Source organism: Ambystoma mexicanum, chromosome 11 (assembly GCF_040938575.1).
Source record: "Ambystoma mexicanum isolate Mex_15411 chromosome 11, UKY_AmexF1_1, whole genome shotgun sequence".
In the NCBI taxonomy this organism is placed as follows: domain Eukaryota; kingdom Metazoa; phylum Chordata; class Amphibia; order Caudata; family Ambystomatidae; genus Ambystoma; species Ambystoma mexicanum.
In genome coordinates this window covers 833916238-833943594 of record NC_090934.1, presented here as the reverse complement: position 1 = coordinate 833943594, position 27357 = coordinate 833916238, and the positions used below count along the sequence as shown (strand labels likewise).

The window sequence follows — 27357 nt, the reverse complement described above, 5'->3', positions numbered from 1 at the left end:
CTCTCAGGATTTCACATGTATAACTTCTTGGGTGATTTACTGTTCACCCCGGCCCCCCCTCCGCCGGGCTCAGACAAAATGTATCTACTTTTCCAAACTTTCTCTACTTCATAAAAATTGAAGCACAGGATTTTGCTTGACCCGTTGCAGGACAACTTAGAGTCACAGGCGATACACCCTGGTCTCAGCCTAGTATGCACCGCGCAGCTGAAATGCTTATTTTATTATGTCTATAGGTTCAATATTCTGAGTGATATACCAGTCATATCACACCCCTTCTCAAAATACCCCCTGGCCACAATGGACCAGGAATCAGGCTGGTTGGTAAAGGTAATATTTATTTATTTATTTAAAATTCAAATTAAACATATACTTTTTAATAGGGAGCAGCAATCACCAATGTGGTGACAATAAGAGATAAGAAGGTATGTAAGGCAGTTAAATTCACTTTTAGCAACACAAAATATAAAACATCAGAGAAAAGAACACTTTTGGCTTGTTTGGAAGGATAGCACTTAAGTTTGGATTTCCCCCTGCAATTTCCTCACCACACAAATAAACAATGCTAAACAGATGTAAGGAAGCAGTAGGTATTCAGGAATAATGAACAGTAAACAGAATTTAAATATCACTTTCGCTCCCCAAATAAGAGAGAAAAACGGGTTGGAAATCTTACACTTTTAAAATGACATTCGAAAATGACTTAGCAAAACAATGAACAATGAAAACAATGAAAAGTGTGCAAAAATCCTTAAATCAGCATATATTTCTATGGGACCAACATAGACAAGATGCTAACAATCATGAGCTACAGTTTGAACAAAAGCAAACACTTTAAATCTTAATGGAAGGTTGAAATAATTTAGAATGAAATTCACACGTGTAAAACTGCAGAAAGCGAATTCCCGCCTAAAAATGACCAAACGGTTTTTAAGAAACACGGGTGAAATATACTAATTTGGAGTGCGTTTAGTTTGGGATGTAGCTATGGGTCTTAGGTATAATCCAGAGTTGAAATGAAGTCTCTAGCTATTAAATTGGGTGAGTTATGCAATGTTAAATAAGAGGCGTTTTTAGAAAATAAAGGAGCGAAAAAGAAAACAGAAATACATTTTTACAAGGATAGTTTTATTCTACACTAGGGCATTCAGGCTAGGTTACCAGATTGAAACACAGTAAGCTCTAGAGTTCATTCGCGGAACTAACACCAGCACCTCTGTGTCCGCCCTGGCAGACTCAGTCCGATTACCCGAGGGAGGATTAAGTGTTTGGGATTTCACAAGACATAATTATTTAAAGAAGTTATCACTAGCGCAAAGAATCAAAAGCAAGGTTTCAAGAATGGTTGTGACAATATTGCAAGTTGTTAAGGAAAGGATAGGATGGTTTAGAGATTGGGATGGAAAGAAACAAGGCAAGGTATGCTATGATATTCTGTGCTTCCTATTTATACTTACAGTCCACTTTAATTTAGGATTTTGGACTGTCAAGGGTTCTGGTCATCACACAGATCGGGTCTAACCAAGGACAGCTGGGTCCGTCTGGCGGGATAGGGTCAGCTGGGCGGTTCTAGTCTGGAGACTGCACAAGACTGCACTGGTTACTGGAGACTGGAGATCAGCGTTATGGTGAGTTTGCCGCAGGCAAGCATTTAGTAGTAGCAAGCCAGCTGGATCAGAATGCTTCCCTTAGGTTTTGGGATTTGTTTCAGAATTTTGAGGCCTAGCTGAAAAGGAGTTCAGCAATGCTGAGTCCTTAGCTTTGTAAGGAAAATCAGGAATCAGGAACAAGGATGGCGAATTCAGGAACAAGGCGCCATGCAGAAAATCAGGATGAAGTCAGGAATCAGTGTCCTGGTGTGCTGTCAGGTTCCCCTATTTATCATGCCAAACGACATCACTAAATTATATGGCAGGGGCAGTTTTACTGTCCACACCCCTACTGCTAGGATTGGGGAAAAGCACAGTTTCCGCTTTGCTTTTCGCTGATTGGATCACAGAAAATGATGTAATGTTTTATGGTGTTACTTTTACAATGTCTAGAAACCTCCCCTAGACATCAGGGCCAAAATCTAACTTTCCCACAAATGCATATTTATGTAGTTATGACCTCTAAGAAAATCAGGTGCAGAGGTTACATATTTCATGGGTCACATTTCAATCCAAGTGCCAAATCTGTGAGACCTGTTTTTGCCTTTCTGCTAAAATTGGCCTAACATTTCCCAATTTTACCCCTGGGATATGTGTACAAAATGTTATATTCACCGCATTAATACTTTTCGCACAATCGGTCATTCTTCATAACTTCTGTTCCTTAACCAGTAAGAAGCTCTACCAAGTTTTCAAATGAATAGCATAACATTAGATTTAGAATTATGCACTTTTCACGTTTCCCTCATTCTTGTGGCAAAGTTAAATGTCTTTAAAATTCAGTTACAAATAGGCTTTTAAACACTAAAGGCCTCATTACGAGTAGCACGGTAAAAACGGGTTAATTACCGGCATGCCGGTAAGAGCGGGTCCATGCTCGTATGAACCCGCTAATAGCGGGTGATCACGAGTGCGCAAGCACACGCGAACCCCCATGCCGGTAATGGCAATAACGGTATGCCGCTAAAGTCCCTCCAACCCCCCGATAGTGGCATCACGGGACCCGCCTCGGAGCAACCCCTAAATTCCGGCCCGGTAATACCACCATGCTAATACCGGGTTCGTAAAACCGGACCCGGAAGTAACGTCATCGCGCAGGAACTGGAAATGGGCCGGCGGCCATCTTTAAAAACACAATCCATTGCCATCCTCCCTAACCACCAGTCTTTTCGTGTCGTGCTGTGTTGGAAAACCCTGAGGATGTCCAAGCCCAGCTGGAAGACGACCCCCCGGCAGCGGAAACAGCGTTTCTCTGACGCAGAGCTCAATATGCTTGCGGACACTCTGGCTGCACATGCAGACATAATGAAAGGCAACGGCATGAAGCGTGAAGCCCAGATGAGGAGAAAGGAAATCTGGCAGGAGGTTGCCCGGAAGGTGTTGGCCGTGGGGACCACCCCACGTACTGTGCGTGACTGCCGCAAGAGGTGGGACGACCTCCGCTTGAGGGTGAGAAACATCCTGTCAAGCAACAGGAGGGCGGCCATGGCGACAGGTGGGGGTCAACACTCACCTGCTAAGCTGATGCCCTGGGAGGAGACTGCCAGCACATTTATTGACCCTGGGTCTCATTACGAGGTGGGCGGTAAGGGATTACCGGCACGGGTAAGGGCAACGGTGCCGGTAATCCCTTACCACCCTACTACGAGTTCCCTTTGTGGGTCCTTCCTTAACGCCTGTTTTTTTCAGGCATTAAGGACGGGACCCGCAAAGGGACTCTAGAGCTAATAACGGTACCGCAATTTGCGGTACTGTTATAAGCGCCTTCCCCATTCCCATTGAGCCCTATGGGGGCTCAAATGGGAATGGGGAATGGTCCTGGTGAATGGGGAATTACCGGTCCCGCCAACCTTGGAATGGACCGGTAATTGCTCCATTCACCAGGGCGGAGTCGGAACGAGTTTGGAGGCAGCCATGGCGCTAATAGCGCCATGGCTGCCTCCAACCTCGTAATGAGGCCCCCTGAGTCAGTAGAGGGATTTGGAGAGATGGAGATAGGTGCAGCATCATCCCCAGAAAGAGGTGAGTGACCCTGCACATCCCTGTAGGGGAAACCATGACTTAGCACAAGTGACGTGGAAGTGAGACTAGTCAAAGCAATGCATGTCCCTACACCCACATCAACATATCCAAGTCAAGATTGCGGCCCAAACCCTATCACACAGAAATGCATGCTGAGTGCCAATCCCAAAACCAACACACAGCAACATACCAGGACCATGCCCATGTAACCCAACACACAACCCCCATATCAACGGCATGCCACCTGCCATGCATTGGTTGTCAATATACCCCCTCAGAATACCAAGTGCCACATACCTGTAAGACATGGATGCATGAATGTATGAATATTGAACAGCACTATAGTATGTTGCTGGCATGTGACACCATCACTGATGACCTGCATCTCTTCTAACCCCCAGGCACCGATGAGGAAGATGCCAGTCAGGAGCCGAGTGCAAGGACATCTACATCACGCCATAGGCCAAGGGCCACCGCCACCACCACCCCCCAGCCAGATAAACAGGCCAGACCCACAGGTAGTGTGCCTGACTGGGTGGAAAGCCAGCAAACAACACCTGCTGCCAGTGTGGCCCACACACATCAGGACCAGCAGCACACACCCACAACAGATGGAGGGTTGTCACTTCCTGCCCCACCAACCACCGCGGATGTTGTGGATGCCAATGTGGCCCCCGAAGGTGTCACAGTTGTGTCTACTATCCCCACCCCAACCCCCCTGCCCACCCACCCACCCCATATGGAGGCCTACAGCAGTGACGATCCCTGCCTCCATGACTCCGACCTCAGGGATTTGGGCGTGTGCCCTTTCGAGGAGGACAGCACCCAGGATGCAGGCCCCGTGAATGCACCATCCACCACTCCAGCTACCACCACTCCAGCTACCACCACTCCAGCTACTACCACTCCAGCACCCACCAAAACCTTGGAGGCACGCCTGTCGAGGGTGGAGGCACGACAGGAGTCAATGCTCGACCTCCTGCGGCAGTATATTGCCGATGGGGAGGACACTAGGAGGGCCATTGCTACTGCCATTGCGGGGACCACAACTGCCATTGGGGAGACCACAGCTGCCATTGCTGCAAACACTGCTGCTGTAAATGCGTCGGCTGTCCTCATGAGGGACTGTCTGGAGGCAATCACCCAAGTCCTAACCTCCATCCTGCTCCATATTCAGTGGCCACGCCTTGGAGCAGGAGTGGAACCTGCCTCGGACACATCCACTGCTACAACACCTGCATCCTCGGTCCCCGCAAGCCCTGTGTGGATGACCGAAGGAGTTCACGGTACTCGGTGATGCCACCCCCGGACAACAAAAATGCCAGGAAGTAGAGTGCCCAGACAATGGGAGTCGGACACATGGTTGTGGGTGAAGGGAACCATTTCTTGGAGGACATTTGGGGTTTGTAGGGTGGGTTGGGGAGTTCACTGGGGGGTTTCAGGGTTTGTAGGGTGGGTTGGGGAGTTCACTGGGGGTTAGGGGGAGTATTCACATTTTTCCCTGTTTTAAAAAATACACCCATTGTGTGCCAAAAAAATCAATGCCTGGACATTGTTCATTTTGTGCATATCCATTTAATGTGTGATGGTGTTCAGTGGCCAACTCCAAACAATCCAAGTGTGCATGTCCACATGGAGCCAGTGTGTCACGGACACATGTCTATCATAGTCCCTGTGGTTCAGAAGTATTCGTGAATTAGTGCCTGGCGTACAGCATGGCCATCCCGTGCATCACGTACTGGCAGGGGGGCTACTTCACCTCTGTCTCCATCCTCATCATCCTCACCCGGGGCATGCATGTCAATGTCAGGTGGCAGTGGTACATTTCTCCGGACGCACATGTTGTGCAGCATGACACAGGCCATGGTGATCTTTGCCACCTTCTCAGGCCTATATAGGAGTGCTCCACCAGACCTGCTTAGGCAGCGGAAACGCATCTTCAACAGGCCAAAGGTCTGCTCAATCACAACACGGGTGCGGGTGTGCACACGATTGTACTCCTCTTCATGGGTGTTCTGCGGGTTCCGCACAGGGGTAAGTAGCCACGGCCTCAAGGGATATCCTCCATCACTTGCAAGCAAATACAAATAGGTTTGTGTCACTCTGAGCTGCCACCTTCAGGAAGCACAGTCATGGCGGCAGCTATTTGGTGTGGACATGCACATGTCCCTATACGTCAGATAAATTGTCACCTAGATGCATTCTATACTGTTATGAGGTGTGGTAGTCTGGATGGCGTTCAATGGATGATGCAGGGTGTAATCATGCATACTGAGGCGGATGTACTGTGGTAGTACGACAATGTTTTGCCTCCCATTCAAGAAGTTAATTCTACACTATGCATGGTCACACTAGCCACATTGGCACAGTTGCAGTCCTGTACAGTCATGCATTGTTTGCCATCACCATGGTGGCCTGGTTGTGCCTCTTACTTGTTGTCATCGATATGCATTATTTGTTTAATTTGTGCCAGTGATGTGTCATGTTCCGTTTGGGAGGTTCAGGTCTGGAGTGTTTAGCTCTGCATGCATTCTCCAATCACCGACAATTGCACCCAGGTGGAGTATGCACCCCCCCTTTCCCAACCAGGTGGAGTATGCACCCCCCCTTTCCCAACCAGGTGGAGTATGCATCCCCCCTTTCCCAACCAGGTGGAGTATGCATCCCCCCCTTTCCAACCAGGTGGAGTATGCATCCCCCCTTTCCCAACCAGGTGGAGTATGCATCCCCCCCTTTCCCAACCAGGTGGAGTATGCATCCCCCCCTTTCCCAACCAAGCAGAGTATGCATCCCCCCCTTTCCCAACCAGGTGGAATATGCATCCCCCCCTTTTCCAACCAGGTGGAGTATGCACCCCCTTCTTTCCCAACCAAGCAGAGTATGCATCCCCCCCTTTCCCAACCAGGTGGAGTATGCATCCCCCCCTTTCCCAACCAGGTGGAGTATGCATCCCCCCCTTTCCCAACCAAGCAGAGTATGCATCCCCCCCTTTCCCAACCAGGTGGAATATGCATCCCCTCCTTTCCCAACCAGGTGGAGTATGCACCCCCTTCTTTCCCAACAAGGTGGAGTATGCATCCCTACACATCAGTACCCCAAAGCACTGCCATGGGCCAGTTGTGCAACTCACCAAGCAGCCAGACACGTGGTCCAGCATGTCGCTCCATGTGTCAGGGTAGCGTGGAGTTGCACAGTACCATGGCATCATGTGTTGATCCGGGAAATTGGGCGCAGCAATGTGTAATGATCTTGCTGGAGTAACATATCATTTGCACATTGATAGAGTGGTATTGCTTGCGATTGCGGTACACCACCTCTACGGCATGGGGGATTACCAATTCCACATGGGTGCAGTTGAGGGCACCAACACAATTAGGCATGTCTGCCAGTGCATTGAAGCGTACTTTGGTGTCAGCTATCGCTTGGGCAGTCCATGGTAGGGATATGTGGGTGCTTGCGTGCTTCAGGAGGGCATCCAGCACTTGGTTCAACATGCGTGAAAATAGTGGCTGTGAATTGCCATGCAGCTGGCCCACTGTGTGTGGATAGGTGCCTGTGGCCAGGAAGTGTAGCACAGACACCACCTTTAGTAGAGGGGGGATGGCAGTGCGTATTTCTATGAGGCTGGCAATGTCGTTCTGTATCATGTCCATTATGGTGGTGATGGTGTCCCAGTCCAACCGGTACAGGGTGTGGATCTGCTCAAGGGTTAGGTTGAATGGGCTGGGTCTGGTGCGAGGGATTGGTGGCTGCCTACGAGGCACTGCTGGCTACGCTAGTGGTAATTGCTGGGCCTGTCTCACCCTCCTTCTCCTCCTGCGTCTTCTCTGTGCTGCCTGTTGTTGCTGCTGTAGTTGTTGTTGTAGTTGGTGTTGTTGCTGTAGTTGTAGCAGTATTGGCATGTCCTCCAGTGCCATGATTGCAACAGCTAGTGGTAGCATTTTTTGGTGTTGGAAGGGGTGTAGTGTGTGGGTGTGCTCATTTTATACTGGCCCAGCCTCCATTGACTCCGCCTTTGGGGATTGTGTGCACCTGTGGCAGTTGGCTTGTTTCCAGATTGCTGTTTGCGGGTGGATGCAGCCCGTGATTACCGGCTTCCCGATGCCGGTATTTGCATGTATGTGTGGGTTGGGATGTCCTCCTATTACCAGCATGCCGGTATTTGCTCCCTAAAGGGGCGCTTGTACGCGCCCATGCCGCTATTAGAGGCACCGTTATTTAGGGTTTGTTTGTTTGTTTGTTTATTTATTTTGTATAGTGCTCCTGACCCAGGGGTATATGGGCGCTTAAACATCAGTTTACAGGCAATAGTGAGGAACATTTGTACATTTGTATGGTTACAATACAGCAGTTAGTGCATAGATAGTAACGAGCAGACATAGTAAAGCATACGTTCATACATTAGGCATATATCCATAGTTGGTTATTTATTGAGTAGCCAGGTGATGACCTTAGTTCTGAAAGGTTGGAAGGTGGGGGTGGATTTGATATCTAGTGGAATAGTATTCCACAGTTGTGAGGCTAAAACTGGGAAGCTGGATCCAGCGGCTCTTTTAAGGGAGTATTTGGGCACCGTCAGTTGTAGTGTATTGGAGGATCTGGTGGTTCTAGTATTCTGTCTTAAGGTGAATTTATTAGTTAAATACGGCGGGGCTAAGTAGTTGAGGGCTTTGTAGGTGAGGCAGATGGTTTTTAGGTCTACTTTTTGTTGGATGGAGAGCCATTTGCATGAAATTCTTGCGGCCGAGATATGTTCTCTTCTAGGAATATTGAGGGCAGCACAGAGTGCATTGTTTTGTAGGACTTGCAATTTATTGATTACCGTTTTATTGGCACCTACATAAAAGCTGTTACAGTAATCCAGTTTGGATTGTATAAGTGCTCTGGCTAAAGTGAGGCAGTTGTTAGGGGAGATCAATGGTCTGCAGGCCCTAATTAGTTTACCAGTATAAGCAGTGGCTGAGGCTGTCATATTAATATGTTTGGCGAGGTTGGTATTCGTGTCTAGATAGAAACCAAGAGTTTGTACACTCTTGGCGATGGGAATGAGGTTACCGTCGATGGTGAAGCTAGTGTAACTAGGGCTGAGATTCCGGATGGTATTAGGTGAGCCGACAAGGAGCAGTTCGGTCTTGTCATCATTCAGGCAGAGGCCATGTATGGCCATCCAAGCCTGAATGATGGAGAAGACTTCAGTGATCCGGTTGGCGTCTGAGATGTAATTGCCGGACAAAGTGAGGAGTATCTGGGTGTCATCTGCGTAGTTAGTGTAGGTGACATCCAGCTGGTCCAACTTGTCGAATAGGGGCTTTGTAAATATATTATACAAAGTGGGTGAGACACAAGATCCTTGTGGGACACCGCAGGTAATGGGAATAGGGTCGGCCGCTGCTAGGGTTGAGAAGACCCACATGGTCCTGTTGTCAAGGAAGAATTGGATCCATGTGACTGCAGAGTGGGAGAAGTGTGCTGCCGATGACAGGTGGTTGCATAATATTTTGTGGTCAACCAGGTCAAAGGCAGCAGAGAGGTCAAGGAGAAGAAGGATGGCAGCCCTACCTTTATCTTTGAGTTTGTCCATCTGGCTCTTGAGATCAACAAGGGCAGTTTCTGTCCCATGTTGAGGACGAAAGCCAGACTGGCGAGTTTCTAGTAGTTGGTTTGTCTCAAGGTAATCCTGAATTTGTAGATAGGCCACTCTGTCAAGAATTTTAAGTAAGAATGGGACAGTGGTAATGGGTCTATAATTCGTGGGTATATCTGGGTCAAGAGTTTTTTTTTAACAATGGTAGGACCCAGGATTGTTTAAGATTACTGGGGACCGTGTTATTGGAGAATGACAGGTTTATTAATTTGGTAATGAAGGGGGAAAGATCCCTGGCTGCATCTTTTATGATCTGTGCGGGGCAACTGTCCCCCTTGTAGTTTGAGGGTTTCAGGGATGCTATAATTTTTTGTACTACAGGTATCGTTACCTTTTTGAAGGTGAAGCCTGCGTTAGTGGCGGTAGGTGAAGGAGTGCTGGATCTGGAAGTAGGAACATGAGTGAGTTGTTGTTGTTTGTTTTCAATTTTAGTTTGGAGCCCTGAGATTTTGTTAGCAAGGGCATTCCGGATCCCTATGCACCATGGTTTATCCTAAGTACAGGTGTCTGCTGGAGGAGTGGTGTTTTCTAATTCCTTTAGGATGTTGAAGAGCTCTTTGGTACTAGAACCTGCCTGAGAGATCCTGGAATTAAGAGATTCTTTCTTAGCACGTGTAATCTCATTTTTGTAGAAGGTGGAGATATTGGTGAGATTAGTTATGTTGTCTACTGAAGGCACTGATTTCCATAGTGATTCAAGTTTGCTTTTTTGTTGTCGGATAAGTTTGAGCTCAGGGATGTACCATGTATTCAAGTGCGCTATAGGTTTCGCTTTACGCATTTTAGTGGGGCAATGGTGTCGATAGCTTTGGCCATGGAATCATTATAGGCGTTGACCAGCAGGTTTAAGTCAGTTGTAGCAAGTAGGGGGTTCAGAATAGGGGTCACCAGGGGTATTAAGGCTTCCGCTGTGATGTTGCTCTTTTTCCTCTTTGGGCATGCTGGTGCAAGAATAGGCTTTTTATGCACTAGGTTACTGATATTAATGTCGAGTGGGAGGAAATAGTGATCCATCCCAATGAGTTGTACAGGGTCTTTCAAGGTGATGTTGCAATTGAGGGCGGTTACCCAGTCAAGAATTCTGCCCTTCGAGTGGGTAGGTTTGGAGCAGAGTTGAGGGAGGCCATGCTGCTCTAATACCGTGGCCAGGGCAGTGGCTGGGGTGTCAAGAGGGTCATTAAACCCAAGATTGAAGTCTCCAAGTACAATCATTTGTGCTGAAGGTTTGGAGCTTGCGGCTACTAGTGAGGTGATGTCTTCCTCAAATGAGCCAGGTGGGCCCAGGGGTCTGTAAATTATATGCATTGTGATAGTACTCTTAGGGGAGGTTTGTAATTTGACGTTAGTAGCTCGTTGCAGGGTCAGAATACACCGGAGTGGTAAGCGATGCTGGTAATCCTTTACCGGCATCGATTTTCGCTTACCGGCAACCTCGTAATGAGGCCCCTATGTCCTTGTCAGTTTTTTTTTCTTTGTAAGCAAATGTCAATCCTTTGAAGCGGGGTGAGGCCTCTATCTGTTAATTGAAGTTTCCTGCCCCTCCCACTTGAAGGGTGAGTGTCTTAGCCTGCTATTGTCTTGGCCTGGGGCAAAGACTAATGTATAATGTGACTTGAAAAGCCCCATTGTCCTGTGGATTCAAAGCCTCCAGCTAGCAATTAGCCTTAGGTCCATGCCGGTGTCCACCATGGCGGAATGGGGAATTACCACCCCATTCCGAGGTTGGCGGGGCGGTAATTCCCCATGCTGCCATGGCCCTTCCCCATTCCCATTTTTGCCCCATAGGGCTCAATGGGAATGGGGAAGGCGCTAAGTACAGTGCCGCAAATTGCGGCACCGTACTTAGCACCAAGGTCCCTTTGCGGGTCCCTACTTTAACGGCTGGTCTACACCAGCCATTAAGGTCGGGTCCCGCAAAGGGACCTCGTAATTAGGCGCTAATAGGTTAACGGCGCCGAAGCCTTTTACGGCGCCGTTAACCCATTAGTGCCTGGGTCGTAATGAGGCCCAGAGAATTAAAACAGTTTATAAGTGTGTCTTTACCATTACAAATCCTTTTACATTTCTTAAGTAATTAAACCGTGACACAACAATGTACTTTTAAAATAGGCGATTTTCCCCCTTCAGTCAGGAAAAAGCTTATTGTACTATTCCTTTAAATTTGGTTTTCATCTCAGCAAATATACGCTTTGTGCAGCATATAGTTCTTGTCTTGAGTGCTAGAATTGTTTTGCACCATGGATACAGTTACAGTGATCCTTGAAACTGTTGCAAAGAAATAGCTGTGTTTCCTGTGAAAATGAAAACAAAGCCTCGGGTTGATTTTCCAAAGATACATTGGACTGGATCTGTCACTCAAATGAGGCCTGGTTCCTCTGAGCCACAATGAATGATCCTAGGCATTGCAGGTCCTTTATAATCACAGTGGTTTATGAGAATATGATGCATTTAGCGCCAAGCAGCACTTTTGACGGTTGGGAAAGTGTCATTTTATAAGGCATTTTCGGTTTTTTTCACCACCATGATGCTGCTTCAATTACTTTGCTCCATGTAAAATGTTGCAGAGCCCACTGGCATACTCCTACAGTGTGGACTCTGTTTCAACCCCACTAGAACTGCGTGGGGCAGCGAGTGTGCAGCCCTTTTCTGGTTGTGACACAAACGCAGTTTTAAAGATCTTGGTGCGCACAGGAGTCAACACAGTCTTTCTGGGCTGTTTCTTTCACCATTACAGTAAAGTTATATAGTGAGGCACATCTGAGTGGGTCAAAATATAGCAGAGAATACCCCTCCCCGACTTCGTCTTGACTTCCACTCGTGGAGGAGTCGGGCAAGTGGGATTTTTTTCTTTTCGTAAAAAGCAGGTTCAGTCAGGTGTAAGTCCTTCTCCCCTCAGTGAATGATGCGACACGCTCTCCTCGCTGCCTCTGTTTAGGATGTGGAACTATACCCCCAGCCTTCTCTCAGGTTTTCATTTCTCGTGTGGAGCGACCCTCCGGATTTCCTTGGGTTTCTCCTTTCGGTTCCCCGAGGAGGTCCTCCTTGGTTATGGTAAAATCAATGCCGATCTATAAAATAGAACACAAACCGGTTATGACAATTTTCCCCCTACTGTCCTCCAATCGGGATTTCAGCAGTGGGATATACATGCATTCAGTGAACATTGAAATATTTCTATGCTTCAGAAGTATCCCGTACTGGGTTTTCTATGGACTCCTCTATTTGCCTCAAAGTGTGCCCTGGATGGCAACTCTTTAGCTGATTGATGTGGACCCTCTTTTTTTCTTCTCTGAAGTCGCACTTTGGGATGTGGATTCTGTAGGTGACAGGTGAGATTTTGTCCACAATTTCAAAAGGTCCCCGCCAGCTAGGAAAAAATGTGCGCTCTTTGGCTTGGTTCCTTTGGAAATTGTACAAGTAGACCCCGTCTCCTACTTGGTATTCCTTTTTGGTTGTCTTTAGATCATAGTGGGTCTTCATGCTGTCTGCAGATCTTTCTAGATTCTGCTGAGCATACACAAAAGCATGTTGAAGGTGTTTTCTCACATTCTCATGAGTTGTGGGGGCATTTATTAGTGTCTGCTCTTGGGTTCTATAGAGCAGATGATGGGGTAGCACCACCCTTTGCCCAGTCATCAGCTCAAATGGAGACATTTTAGTTGCAGAAGAAGGGGTAGATCTGATGGCCATCATGACAAGTGGTAATCGACTATCCCAACTTGGCCCAAAGTCTGCCACAAACTTTTTTAGTATGCTCACAATGGTTTTATTGTACCTCTCAACTCCACCACTAGAGGACTGGTGGTATGCAATGTGTAGTTTCCTTTTTACCCCATCTTTGTCATCACTTTGCTGGTGAGGTGACTACCTCGGTCGGACTCAATCCTTTGGGGTAGTTCAAAACGCGAGAAGATGTGATTGATCATCAGGGCAGCTGCTGTTTCTGCCTGTTCTGCCTTGCAATTTGGAGTCGGGAGACATTCCACCCATTTAATAGGCAAGCATATTACGGTTAACATGTACTTGTTCCCCCTAGAGGAATGAATCACAGGCCCGATGAAATCTACTTGTAAATCTGACCAAGGCAGTGTGATCCCCCTCTTTTGGAGTGGAGCTCGGTGTGTGAGTGATGTTGGCTGAAATATTGCACACACAGGACACCCCTTCAAGTATTGGTTGAGGTCCTGCCCCATGTGTGGCCAGTATGCAACCTCTCGCAAGATTTCTAAGATAGTATGAAACCCCCGATATGTGGGATATGTGTACAAAATGTTATATTCACCGCATTAATACTTTTCGCACAATCGGTCATTCTTCATAACTTCTGTTCCTTAACCAGTAAGAAGCTCTACCAAGTTTTCAAATGAATAGCATAACATTAGATTTAGAATTATGCACTTTTCACGTTGCCCTCATTCTTGTGGCAAAGTTAAATGTCTTTAAAATTCAGTCACAAATAGGCTTTTAAACACTAAAGGCCTCATTACGAGTAGCATGGTAAAAACGAGTTAATTACCGGCATGCCGGTAAGAGCGGGTCCGTGCTCGTATGAACCCGCTAATAGCGGGTGATCATGAGTGCGCAAGCACACGCGAACCCCCATGCCGGTAATGGCAATAACGGTATGCCGCTAAAGTCCCTCCAACCCCCCGATAGTGGCATCACGGGACCCGCCTCGGAGCAACCCCTAAATACCGGCCTGGTAATACCACCATGCTAATACCGGGTTCGTAAAACCGGACCCGGAAATAACGTCATCGCACAGGAACGGGAAATGGGCCGGCGGCCATCTTTAAAAACACAATCCATTGCCATCCTCCCTAACCACCAGTCTTTTCGTGTCGTGCTGTGTTGGAAAACCCTGAGGATGTCCAAGCCCACCTGGAAGACGACCCCCCCGGCAGCGGAAATAGCGTTGCTCTGACGCAGAGCTCAATATGCTTGCGGACACTCTGGCTGCACATGCAGACATAATGAAAGGCAACGGCATGAAGCGTGAAGCCCAGATGAGGAGAAAGGAAATCTGGCAGGAGGTTGCCCGGAAGGTGTTGGCCGTGGGGACCACCCCACGTACTGTGCGTGACTGCCGCAAGAGGTGGGACGACCTCCGCTTGAGGGTGAGAAACATCCTGTCAAGCAACAGGAGGGCGGCCATGGCGACAGGTGGGGGTCCACACTCACCTGCTAAGCTGATGCCCTGGGAGGAGACTGCAAGCACATTTATTGACCCTGGGCCTCATTACGAGGTGGGTGGTAAGGGATTACCGGCACGGGTAAGGGCAACGGTGCCGGTAATCCCTTACCACCCTACTACGAGTTCCCTTTGTGGGTCCTTCCTTAACGCCTGTTTTTTTCAGGCATTAAGGACGGGACCCGCAAAGGGACTCTAGAGCTAATAACGGTACCGCAATTTGCGGTACTGTTATAAGCGCCTTCCCCATTCCCATTGAGCCCTATGGGGGCTCAAATGGGAATGGGGAATGGCCCTGGTGAATGGGGAATTACCGGTCCCGCCAACCTTGGAATGGACCGGTAATTGCTCCATTCACCAGGGCGGAGTCGGAACGAGTTTGGAGGCAGCCATGGCTACCTCCAACCTCGTAATGAGGCCCCCTGAGTCAGTAGAGGGATTTGGAGAGATGGAGATAGGTGCAGCATCATCCCCAGAAAGAGGTGAGTGACCCTGCACATCCCTGTAGGGGAAACCATGACTTAGCACAAGTGACGTGGAAGTGAGACTAGTCAAAGCAATGCATGTCCCTACACCCACATCAACATATCCAAGTCAAGATTGCGGCCCAAACCCTATCACACAGAAATGCATGCTGAGTGCCAATCCCAAAACCAACACACAGCAACATACCAGGACCGTGCCCATGTAACCCAACACACAACCCCCATATCAACGGCATGCCACCTGCCATGCATTGGTTGTCAATATACCCCCTCAGAATACCAAGTGCCACATACCTGTAAGACATGGATGCATGAATGTATGAATATTGAACAGCACTATAGTATGTTGCTGGCATGTGACACCATCACTGTTGACCTGCATCTCTTCTAACCCCCAGGCACCGATGAGGAAGATGCCAGTCAGGAGCCGAGTGCAAGGACATCTACATCACGCCATAGGCCAAGGGCCACCGCCACCACCATCCCCCAGCCAGATAAACAGGCCAGACCCACAGGTAGTGTGCCTGACTGGGTGGAAAGCCAGCAAACAACACCTGCTGCCAGTGTGGCCCACACACATCAGGACCAGCAGCACACACCCACAACAGATGGAGGGTTGTCACTTCCTGCCCCACCAACCACCGCGGATGTTGTGGATGCCAATGTGGCCCCCGAAGGTGTCACAGTTGTGTCTACTATCCCCACCCCAACCCCCCTGCCCACCCACCCACCCCATATGGAGGCCTACAGCAGTGACGATCCCTGCCTCCATGACTCCGACCTCAGGGATTTGGGCGTGTGCCATTTCGAGGAGGACAGCACCCAGGATGCAGGCCCCGTGAATGCACCATCCACCACTCCAGCTACCACCACTCCAGCTACCACCACTCCAGCTACTACCACTCCAGCACCCACCAAAACCTTGGAGGCACGCCTGTCGAGGGTGGAGGCACGACAGGAGTCAATGCTCGACCTCCTGCGGCAGTATATTGCCGATGGGGAGGACACTAGGAGGGCCATTGCTACTGCCATTGCGGGGACCACAACTGCCATTGGGGAGACCACAGCTGCCATTGCTGCAAACACTGCTGCTGTAAATGCGTCGGCTGTCCTCATGAGGGACTGTCTGGAGGCAGTCACCCAAGTCCTAACCTCCATCCTGCTCCATATTCAGTGGCCACGCCTTGGAGCAGGAGTGGAACCTGCCTCGGACACATCCACTGCTACAACACCTGCATCCTCGGTCCCCGCAAGCCCTGTGTGGATGACCGGAGGAGTTCACGGTACTCGGTGATGCCACCCCCGGACAACAAAAATGCCAGGAAGTAGAGTGCCCAGACAATGGGAGTCGGACACATGGTTGTGGGTGAAGGGAACCATTTCTTGGAGGACATTTGGGGTTTGTAGGGTGGGTTGGGGAGTTCACTGGGGGGTTTCAGGGTTTGTAGGGTGGGTTGGGGAGTTCACTGGGGGTTAGGGGGAGTATTCACATTTTTCCCTGTTTTAAAAAATACACCCATTGTGTGCCAAAAAAATCAATGCCTGGACATTGTTCATTTTGTGCATATCCATTTAATGTGTGATGGTGTTCAGTGGCCAACTCCAAACAATCCAAGTGTGCATGTCCACATGGAGCCAGTGTGTCACGGACACATGTCTATCATAGTCCCTGTGGTTCAGAAGTATTCGTGAATTAGTGCCTGGCGTACAGCATGGCCATCCCGTGCATCATGTACTGGCAGGGGGGCTACTTCACCTCTGTCTCCATCCTCATCATCCTCACCCGGGGCATGCATGTCAATGTCAGGTGGCAGTGGTACATTTCTCCGGACGCACATGTTGTGCAGCATGACACAGGCCATGGTGATCTTTGCCACCTTCTCAGGCCTATATAGGAGTGCTCCACCAGACCTGCTTAGGCAGCGGAAACGCATCTTCAACAGGCCAAAGGTCTGCTCAATCACAACACGGGTGCGGGTGTGCACACGATTGTACTCCTCTTCATGGGTGTTCTGCGGGTTCCGCACAGGGGTAAGTAGCCACGGCCTCAAGGGATATCCTCCATCACTTGCAAGCAAATACAAATAGGTTTGTGTCACTCTGAGCTGCCACCTTCAGGAAGCACAGTCATGGCGGCAGCTATTTGGTGTGGACATGCACATGTCCCTATACGTCAGATAAATTGTCACCTAGATGCATTCTATACTGTTATGAGGTGTGGTAGTCTGGATGGCGTTCAATGGATGATGCAGGGTGTAATCATGCATACTGAGGCGGATGTACTGTGGTAGTACGACAATGTTTTGCCTCCCATTCAAGAAGTTAATTCTACACTATGCATGGTCACACTAGCCACATTGGCACAGTTGCAGTCCTGTACAGTCATGCATTGTTTGCCATCACCATGGTGGCCTGGTTGTGCCTCTTACTTGTTGTCATCGATATGCATTATTTGTTTAATTTGTGCCAGTGATGTGTCATGTTCCGTTTGGGAGGTTCAGGTCTGGAGTGTTTAGCTCTGCATGCATTCTCCAATCACCGACAATTGCACCCAGGTGGAGTATGCACCCCCCCTTTCCCAACCAGGTGGAGTATGCACCCCCCCTTTCCCAACCAGGTGGAGTATGCATCCCCCCTTTCCCAACCAGGTGGAGTATGCATCCCCCCCTTTCCAACCAGGTGGAGTATGCATCCCCCCTTTCCCAACCAGGTGGAGTATGCATCCCCCCCTTTCCCAACCAGGTGGAGTATGCATCCCCCCCTTTCCCAACCAAGCAGAGTATGCATCCCCCCCTTTCCCAACCAGGTGGAATATGCATCCCCCCCTTTTCCAACCAGGTGGAGTATGCACCCCCTTCTTTCCCAACCAAGCAGAGTATGCATCCCCCCCTTTCCCAACCAGGTGGAGTATGCATCCCCCCCTTTCCCAACCAGGTGGAGTATGCATCCCCCCCTTTCCCAACCAAGCAGAGTATGCATCCCCCCCTTTCCCAACCAGGTGGAATATGCATCCCCTCCTTTCCCAACCAGGTGGAGTATGCACCCCCTTCTTTCCCAACAAGGTGGATTATGCATCCCTACACATCAGTACCCCAAAGCACTGCCATGGGCCAGTTGTGCAACTCACCAAGCAGCCAGGCACGTGGTCCAGCATGTCGCTCCATGTGTCGGGGTAGCGTGGAGTTGCACAGTACCATGGCATCATGTGTTGATCCGGGAAATTGGGCGCAGCAATGTGTAATGATCTTGCTGGAGTAACATATCATTTGCACATTGATGGAGTGGTATTGCTTGCGATTGCGGTACACCAACTCTACGGCATGGGGGATTACCAATTCCACATGGGTGCAGTTGAGGGCACCAACACAATTAGGCATGCCTGCCAGTGCATTGAAGCATACTTTGGTGTCAGCTATCGCTTGGGCAGTCCATGGTAGGGATATGTGGGTGCTTGCGTGCTTCAGGAGGGCATCCAGCACTTGGTTCAACATGCGTGAAAATAGTGGCTGTGAATTGCCATGCAGCTGGCCCACTGTGTGTGGATAGGTGCCTGTGGCCAGGAAGTGTAGCACAGACACCACCTTTAGTAGAGGGGGGATGGCAGTGCGTATTTCTATGAGACTGGCAATGTCGTTCTGTATCATGTCCATTATGGTGGTGATGGTGTCCCAGTCCAACCGGTACAGGGTGTGGATCTGCTCAAGGGTTAGGTTGAATGGGCTGGGTCTGGTGCGAGGGATTGGTGGCTGCCTACGAGGCACTGCTGGCTACGCTAGTGGTAATTGCTGGGCCTGTCTCACCCTCCTTCTCCTCCTGCATCTCCTCTGTGCTGCCTGTTGTTGCTGCTGTAGTTGTTGTTGTAGTTGGTGTTGTTGCTGTAGTTGTAGCAGTATTGGCATGTCCTCCAGTGCCATGATTGCAACAGCTAGTGGTAGCATTTTTTGGTGTTGGAAGGGGTGTGGTGTGTGGGTGTGCTCATTTTATACTGGCCCAGCCTCCATTGACTCCACCTGTGGGGATTCTGTGCACCTGTGGCAGTTGGCTTGTTTCCAGATTGCTGTTTGCGGGTGGATGCAGCCCGTGATTACCGGCTTCCCGATGCCGGTATTTGCATGTCTGTGTGGGTTGGGATGTCCTCCTATTACCAGCATGCCGGTATTTGCTCCCTAAAGGGGCGCTTGTACGCGCCCATGCCGCTATTAGAGGCACCGTTATTTAGGGTTTGTTTGTTTGTTTGTTTATTTATTTTGTATAGTGCTCCTGACCCAGGGGTATATGGGCGCTTAAACATCAGGCTACAGGCAATAGTGAGGAACATTTGTACATTTGTATGGTTACAATACAGCAGTTAGTGCATAGATAGTAATGAGCAGACATAGTAAAGCACACGTTCATACATTAGGCATATATCCATAGTTGGTTATTTATTGAGTAGCCAGGTGATGACCTTAGTTCTGAAAGGTTGGAAGGTGCGGGTGGATTTGATATCTAGTGGAATAGTATTCCACAGTTGTGAGGCTAAAACTGGGAAGCTGGATCCACCGGCTCTTTTAAGGGAGTATTTGGGCACCGTCAGTTGTAGTGTATTGGAGGATCTGGTGGTTCTAGTATTCTGTCTTAAGGTGAATTTATTAGTTAAATACGGCGGGGCTAAGTAGTTGAGGGCTTTGTAGGTGAGGCAGATGGTTTTTAGGTCTACTTTTTGTTGGATGGAGAGCCATTTGCATGAAATTCTTGCGGCCGAGATATGTTCTCTTCTAGGAATATTGAGGGCGGCACAGAGTGCATTGTTTTGTAGGACTTGCAATTTATTGATTACCGTTTTATTGGCACCTACATAAAAGCTGTTACAGTAATCCAGTTTGGATTGTATAAGTGCTGTGGCTAAAATGAGGCAGTTGTTAGGGGAGATCAATGGTCTGCAGGCCCTAATTAGTTTACCAGTATAAGCAGTGGCTGAGGCTGTCATATTAATATGTTTGGCGAGGTTGGTATTCGTGTCTAGATAAAAACCAAGAGTTTGTACACTCTTGGCGATGGGAATGAGGTTACCGTCGATGGTCAAGCTAGTGTAACTAGGGCTGAGATTCCGGATGGTATTAGGTGAGCCGACAAGGAGCAGTTCGGTCTTGTCATCATTCAGGCAGAGGCCATGTATGGCCATCCAAGCCTGAATGATGGAGAAGACTTCAGTGATCCGGTTGGCGTCTGAGATGTAATTGCCGGACAAAGTGAGGAGTATCTGGGTGTCATCTGCGTAGTTAGTGTAGGTGACATCCAGCTGGTCCAACTTGTCGAATAGGGGCTTTGTAAATATATTATACAAAGTGGGTGAGACACAAGATCCTTGTGGGACACCGCAGGTAATGGGAATAGGGTCGGCCACTGCTAGGGTTGAGAAGACCCACATGGTCCTGTTGTCAAGGAAGAATTGGATCCATGTGACTGCAGAGTGGGAGAAGTGTGCTGCCGATGACAGGTGGTTGCATAATATTTTGTGGTCAACCAGGTCAAAGGCAGCAGAGAGGTCAAGGAGAAGAAGGATGGCAGCCCTACCTTTATCTTTGAGTTTGTCTATCTGGCTCTTGAGATCAACAAGGGCCGTTTCTGTCCCATGTTGAGGACGAAAGCCAGACTGGCGAGTTTCTAGTAGTTGGTTTGTCTCAAGGTAATCCTGAATTTGTAGATAGGCCACTCTGTCAAGAATTTTTAGTAAGAATGGGACAGTGGTAATGGGTCTATAATTCGTGGGTATATCTGGGTCGAGAGTTTTTTTTTAACAATGGTAGGACCCAGGATTGTTTCAGATTACTGGGGACCGTGTTATTGGAGAATGACAGGTTTATTAATTTGGTAATGAAGGGGGAAAGATCCCTGGCTGCATCTTTTATGATCTGTGCGGGGCAACTGTCCCCCTTGCAGTTTGAGGGTTTCAGGGATGCTATAATTTTTTGTACTACAGGTATCGTTACCTTTTTGAAGGTGAAGCCTGCGTTAGTGGCGGTAGGTGAAGGAGTGGTGGATCTGGAAGTAGGAACATGAGTGAGTTGTTGTTGTTTGTTTTCAATTTTAGTTTGGAGCCCTGAGATTTTGTTAGCAAGGGCATTCTGGATCCCTATGCACCATGGTTTATCCTTAGTACAGGTGTCTGCTGGAGGAGTGGTGTTTTCTAATTCCTTTAGGATGTTGAAGAGCTCTTTGGTACTAGAACCTGCCTGAGAGATCCTGGAATTAAGAGATTCTTTCTTAGCACATGTAATCTCATTTTTGTAGAAGGTGGAGATATTGGTGAGATTAGTTCTGTTGTCTACTGAAGGCACTGATTTCCATAGTGATTCAAGTTTGCTTTTTTGTTGTCGGATAAGTTTGAGCTCAGGGATGTACCATGTATTCAAGTGCGCTATAGGTTTCGCTTTACGCATTTTAGTGGGGCAATGGTGTCGATAGCTTTGGCCATGGAATCATTATAGGCGTTGACCAGCAGGTTTAAGTCAGTTGTAGCAAGTAGGGCGTTCAGAATAGGGGTCACCAGGGGTATTAAGGCTTCCGCTGTGATGTTGCTCTTTTTCCTCGTTGGGCATGCTGGTGCAAGAATAGGCTTTTTATGCACTAGGTTACTGATATTAATGTCGAGTGGGAGGAAATAGTGATCCATCCAGATGAGTTGTACAGGGTCTTTCAAGGTGATGTTGCAATTGAGGGCGGTTACCCAGTCAAGGATTCTGCCCTTCGAGTGGGTAGGTTTGGAGCAGAGTTGAGGGAGGCCATGCTGCTCTAATACCGTGGCCAGGGCAGTGGCTGGGGTGTCAAGAGGGTCATTAAACCCAAGATTGAAGTCTCCAAGTATAATCATTTGTGCTGAAGGTTTGGAGCTTGCGGCTACTAGTGAGGTGATGTCTTCCTCAAATGAGCCAGGTGGGCCCAGGGGTCTGTAAATTATATGCATTGTGATAGTACTCTTAGGGGAGGTTTGTAATTTGACGTTAATAGCTCGTTGCAGGGTCAGAATACACCGGAGTGGTAAGCGATGCTGGTAATCCTTTACCGGCATCGATTTTCGCTTACCGGCAACCTCGTAATGAGGCCCCTATGTCCTTGTCAGTTTTTTTTTCTTTGTAAGCAAATGTCAATCCTTTGAAGCGGGGTGAGGCCTCTATCTGTTAATTGAAGTTTCCTGCCCCTCCCACCTGAAGGGTGAGTGTCTTAGCCTGCTATTGTCTTGGCCTGGGGCAAAGACTAATGTATAATGTGACTTGAAAAGCCCCATTGTCCTGTGGATTCAAAGCCTCCAGCTAGCAATTAGCCTTAGGTCCATGCCGGTGTCCACCATGGCGGAATGGGGAATTACCACCCCATTCCGAGGTTGGCGGGGCGGTAATTCCCCATGCCGCCATGGCCCTTCCCCATTCCCATTTTTGCCCCATAGGGCTCAATGGGAATGGGGAAGGCGCTAAGTACAGTGCCACAAATTGCGGCACCGTACTTAGCACCAAGGTCCCTTTGCGGGTCCCTACTTTAACGGCTGGTCTACACCAGCCATTAAGGTCGGGTCCCGCAAAGGGACCTCGTAATTAGGCGCTAATAGGTTAACGGCGCCGAAGCCTTTTACGGCGCCGTTAACCCATTAGTGCCTGGGTCGTAATGAGGCCCAGAGAATTAAAACAGTTTATAAGTTTGTCTTTACCATTACAAATCCTTTTACATTTCTTAAGTAATTAAACCGCGACACAACAATGTACTTTTAAAATAGGCGATTTTCCCCCTTCAGTCAGGAAAAAGCTTATTGTACTATTCCTTTAAATTTGGTTTTCATCTCAGCAAATATACGCTTTGTGCAGCATATAGTTCTTGTCTTGAGTGCTAGAATTGTTTTGCAGCATGGATACAGTTACAGTGATCCTTGAAACTGTTGCAAAGAAATAGCTGTGTTTCCTGTGAAAATGAAAACAAAGCCTCGGATTGATTTTCCAAAGATACATTGGACTGGATCTGTCACTCAAATGAGGCCTGGTTCCTCTGAGCCACAATGAATGATCCTAGGCATTGCAGGTCCTTTATAATCACAGTGGTTTATGAGAATATGATGCATTTAGCGCCAAGCAGCACTTTTGACGGTTGGGAAAGTGTCATTTTATAAGGCATTTTTGGTTTTTTTCACCACCATGATGCTGCTTCAATTACTTTGCTCCATGTAAAATGTTGCAGAGCCCACTGGCATACTCCTACAGTGTGGACTCTGTTTCAACCCCACTGGAACTGCGTGGGGCAGCGAGTGTGCAGCCCTTTTCTGGTTGTGACACAAACGCAGTTTTAAAGATCTTGGTGCGCACAGGAGTCAGCACAGTCTTTCTGGGCTGTTTCTTTCACCATTACAGTAAAGTTATATAGTGAGGCACATCTGAGTGGGTCAAAATATAGCAGAGAATACCCCTCCCCGACTTCGTCTTGACTTCCAGTCGTGGAGGAGTCGGGCAAGTGGGATTTTTTTCTTTTTGTGAAAAGCAGGTTCAGTCAGGTGTAAGTCCTTCTCCCCTCAATGAATGATGCGACACGCTCTCCTCGCTGCCTCTGTTTAGGATGTGGAACGATACCCCCAGCCTTCTCTCAGGTTTTCATTTCTCGTGTGGAGCGACCCTCCGGATTTCCTTGGGTTTCTCCTTTCGGTTCCCCGAGGAGGTCCTCCTTGGTTATGGTAAAATCAATGCCGATCTATAAAATAGAACACAAACCGGTTATGACAATTTTCCCCCTACTGTCCTCCAGTCGGGATTTCTGCAGTGGGATATACATGTATTCAGTGAACATTGAAATATTTCTATGCTTCAGAAGTATCCCGTACTGGGTTTTCTATGGACTCCTCTATTTGCCTCAAAGTGTGCCCTGGATGGCAACTCTTTAGCTGATTGATGTGGACCCTCTTTTTTTCTTCTCTGAAGTCGCACTTTGGGATGCGGATTCTGTAGGTGACGGGTGAGATTTTGTCCACAATTTCAAAAGGTCCCCGCCAGCTAGGAAAAAATGTGCGCTCTTTGGCTTGGTTCCTTTGGAAATTGTACAAGTAGACCCCGTCTCCTACTTGGTATTCCTTTTTGGTTGTCTTTAGATCATAGTGGGTCTTCATGCTGTCTGCAGATCTTTCTAGATTCTGCTGAGCATACACAAAAGCATGTTGAAGGTGTTTTCTCACATTCTCATGAGTTGTGGGGGCATTTATTAGTGTCTGCTCTTGGGTTCTATAGAGCAGATGATGGGGTAGCACCATCCTTTGCCCAGTCATCAGCTCAAATGGAGACATTTTAGTTGCAGAAGAAGGGGTAGATCTGATGGCCATCATGACAAGTGGTAATCGACTATCCCAACTTGGCCCAAAGTCTGCCACAAACTTTTTTAGTATGCTCACAATAGTTTTATTGTACCTCTCAACTCCACCACTTTGCTGGTGAGGTGACTACCTCGGTCGGACTCAATCCTTTGGGGTAGTTCAAAACGCGAGAAGATGTGATTGATCATCAGGGAAGCTGCTGTTTCTGCCTGTTCTGCCTTGCAATTTGGAGTCGGGAGACATTCCACCCATTTAGTAGGCAAGCATATTACGGTTAACATGTACTTGTTCCCCCTAGAGGAATGAATCACGGGCCCGATGAAATCTACTTGTAAATCTGACCAAGGCAGTGTGATCCCCCTCTTTTGGAGGGGAGCTCGGTGTGTGAGTGATGTTGGCTGAAATATTGCACACACAGGACACCCCTTCAAGTATTGGTTGAGGTCCTGCCCCATGTGTGGCCAGTATGCAACCTCTCGCAAGATTTCTAAGATAGTATGAAACCCCCGATATGTGGGATATGTGTACAAAATGTTATATTCACCGCATTAATACTTTTCGCACAATCGGTCATTCTTCATAACTTCTGTTCCTTAACCAGTAAGAAGCTCTACCAAGTTTTCAAATGAATAGCATAACATTAGATTTAGAATTATGCACTTTTCACGTTTCCCTCATTCTTGTGGCAAAGTTAAATGTCTTTAAAATTCAGTTACAAATAGGCTTTTAAACACTAAAGGCCTCATTACGAGTAGCACGGTAAAAACGGGTTAATTACCGGCATGCCGGTAAGAGCGGGTCCGTGCTCGTATGAACCCGCTAATAGCGGGTGATCACGAGTGCGCAAGCACACGCGAACCCCCATGCCGGTAATGGCAATAACGGTATGCCGCTAAAGTCCCTCCAACCCCCCGATAGTGGCATCACGGGACCCGCCTCGGAGCAACCCCTAAATTCCGGCCCGGTAATACCACCATGCTAATACCGGGTTCGTAAAACCGGACCCGGAAATAACGTCATCGCGCAGGAACGGGAAATGGGCCGGCGGCCATCTTTAAAAACACAATCCATTGCCATCCTCCCTAACCACCAGTCTTTTCGTGTCGTGCTGTGTTGGAAAACCCTGAGGATGTCCAAGCCCAGCTGGAAGACGACCGCCCGGCAGCGGAAACAGCGTTTCTCTGACGCAGAGCTCAATATGCTTGCGGACACTCTGGCTGCACATGCAGACATAATGAAAGGCAACGGCATGAAGCGTGAAGCCCAGATGAGGAGAAAGGAAATCTGGCAGGAGGTTGCCCGGAAGGTGTTGGCCGTGGGGACCACCCCACGTACTGTGCGTGACTGCCGCAAGAGGTGGGACGACCTCCGCTTGAGGGTGAGAAACATCCTGTCAAGCAACAGGAGGGTGGCCATGGCGACAGGTGGGGGTCAACACTCACCTGCTAAGCTGATGCCCTGGGAGGAGACTGCCAGCACATTTATTGACCCTGGGCCTCATTACGAGGTGGGCGGTAAGGGATTACCGGCATGGGTAAGGGCAACGGTGCCGGTAATCCCTTACCACCCTACTACGAGTTCCCTTTGTGGGTCCTTCCTTAACGCCTGTTTTTTTCAGGCATTAAGGACGGGACCCGCAAAGGGACTCTAGAGCTAATAACGGTACCGCAATTTGCGGTACTGTTATAAGCGCCTTCCCCATTCCCATTGAGCCCTATGGGGGCTCAAATGGGAATGGGGAATGGCCCTGGAGAATGGGGAATTACCGGTCCCGCCAACCTTGGAATGGACCGGTAATTGCTCCATTCACCAGGGCGGAGTCAGAACGAGTTTGGAGGCAGCCATGGCGCTAATAGCGCCATGGCTACCTCCAACCTCGTAATGAGGCCCCCTGAGTCAGTAGAGGGATTTGGAGAGATGGAGATAGGTGCAGCATCATCCCCAGAAAGAGGTGAGTGACCCTGCACATCCCTGTAGGGGAAACCATGACTTAGCACAACACCTGCTGCCAGTGTGGCCCACACACATCAGGACCAGCAGCACACACCCACAACAGATGGAGGGGTGTCACTTCCTGCCCCACCAACCACCGCGGATGTTGTGGATGCCAATGTGGCCCCCGAAGGTGTCACAGTTGTGTCTACTATCCCCACCCCAACCCCCCTGCCCACCCACCCACCCCATATGGAGGCCTACAGCAGTGACGATCCCTGCCTCCATGACTCCGACCTCAGGGATTTGGGCGTGTGCCCTTTCGAGGAGGACAGCACCCAGGATGCAGGCCCCGTGCATGCACCATCCACCACTCCAGCTACCACCACTCCAGCTACTACCACTCCAGCTCCCACCAAAACCTTGGAGGCACGTCTGTCGAGGGTGGAGGCACGACAGGAGTCAATGCTCGACCTCCTGCGGCAGTATATTGCCGATGGGGAGGACACTAGGAGGGCCATTGCTACTGCCATTGCGGGGACCACAACTGCCATTGGGGAGACCACAGCGGCCATTGCTGCAAACACTGCTGCTGTAAATGCATCGGCTGTCCTCATGAGGGACTGTCTGGAGGCAGTCACCCAAGTCCTAACCTCCATCCTGCTCCATATTCAGTGGCCACGCCTTGGAGCAGGCGTGGAACCTGCCTCGGACACATCCACTGCTACAACACCTGCATCCTCTGTCCCCGCAAGCCCTGTGTGGATGACCGGAGGAGTTCACGGTACTCGGTGATGCCACCCCCGGACAACAAAAAGGCCAGGAAGTAGAGTGCCCAGACAATGGGAGTCGGACACATGGTTGTGGGTGAAGGGAACCATTTCTTGGAGGACATTTGGGGACATTTGGGGTTTGTAGGGTGGGTTGGGGAGTTCACTGGGGGGTTTCAGGGTTTGTAGGGTGGGTTGGGGAGTTCACTGGGGGTTGGGGGGAGTATTCACATTTTCCCTGTTTGAAAAAATACACCCATTGTGTGCCAACAAAAATCAATGCCTGGACATTGTTCATTTTGTGCATATCCATTTAATGTGTGATGGTGTTCAGTGGCCAAC

General features: G+C 48.9%; 1 protein-coding gene across 1 annotated transcript; it reads left to right on the top strand.

Annotated features, from left to right (window-relative positions):
- The first annotated feature begins 3134 nt into the window (after positions 1 to 3134).
- On the top strand, positions 3135 to 16285 carry LOC138505048 (uncharacterized). Its single transcript, XM_069625376.1, has 3 exons — positions 3135 to 3234; positions 4073 to 4957; positions 15390 to 16285. The coding sequence occupies exons 1-3, from the start codon at positions 3135 to 3137 to the stop codon at positions 16283 to 16285; spliced, it is 1881 nt and encodes a 626-aa protein (XP_069481477.1).
- Positions 16286 to 27357: the final 11072 nt, after the last annotated feature.

Bases quoted from the DNA above. Each gene is read 5' to 3' on its own strand.
- LOC138505048 (XM_069625376.1), top strand. From the start codon at position 3,135: ATGGCGACAGGTGGGGGTCAACACTCACCTGCTAAGCTGATGCCCTGG. The intron at 3,235-4,072 runs GTAAGGGATTAC...TCTAACCCCCAG, and splicing joins GTCTCATTACGAGGTGGGCG to GCACCGATGAGGAAGATGCC. The intron at 4,958-15,389 runs GTACTCGGTGAT...TCTAACCCCCAG, and splicing joins GATGACCGAAGGAGTTCACG to GCACCGATGAGGAAGATGCC.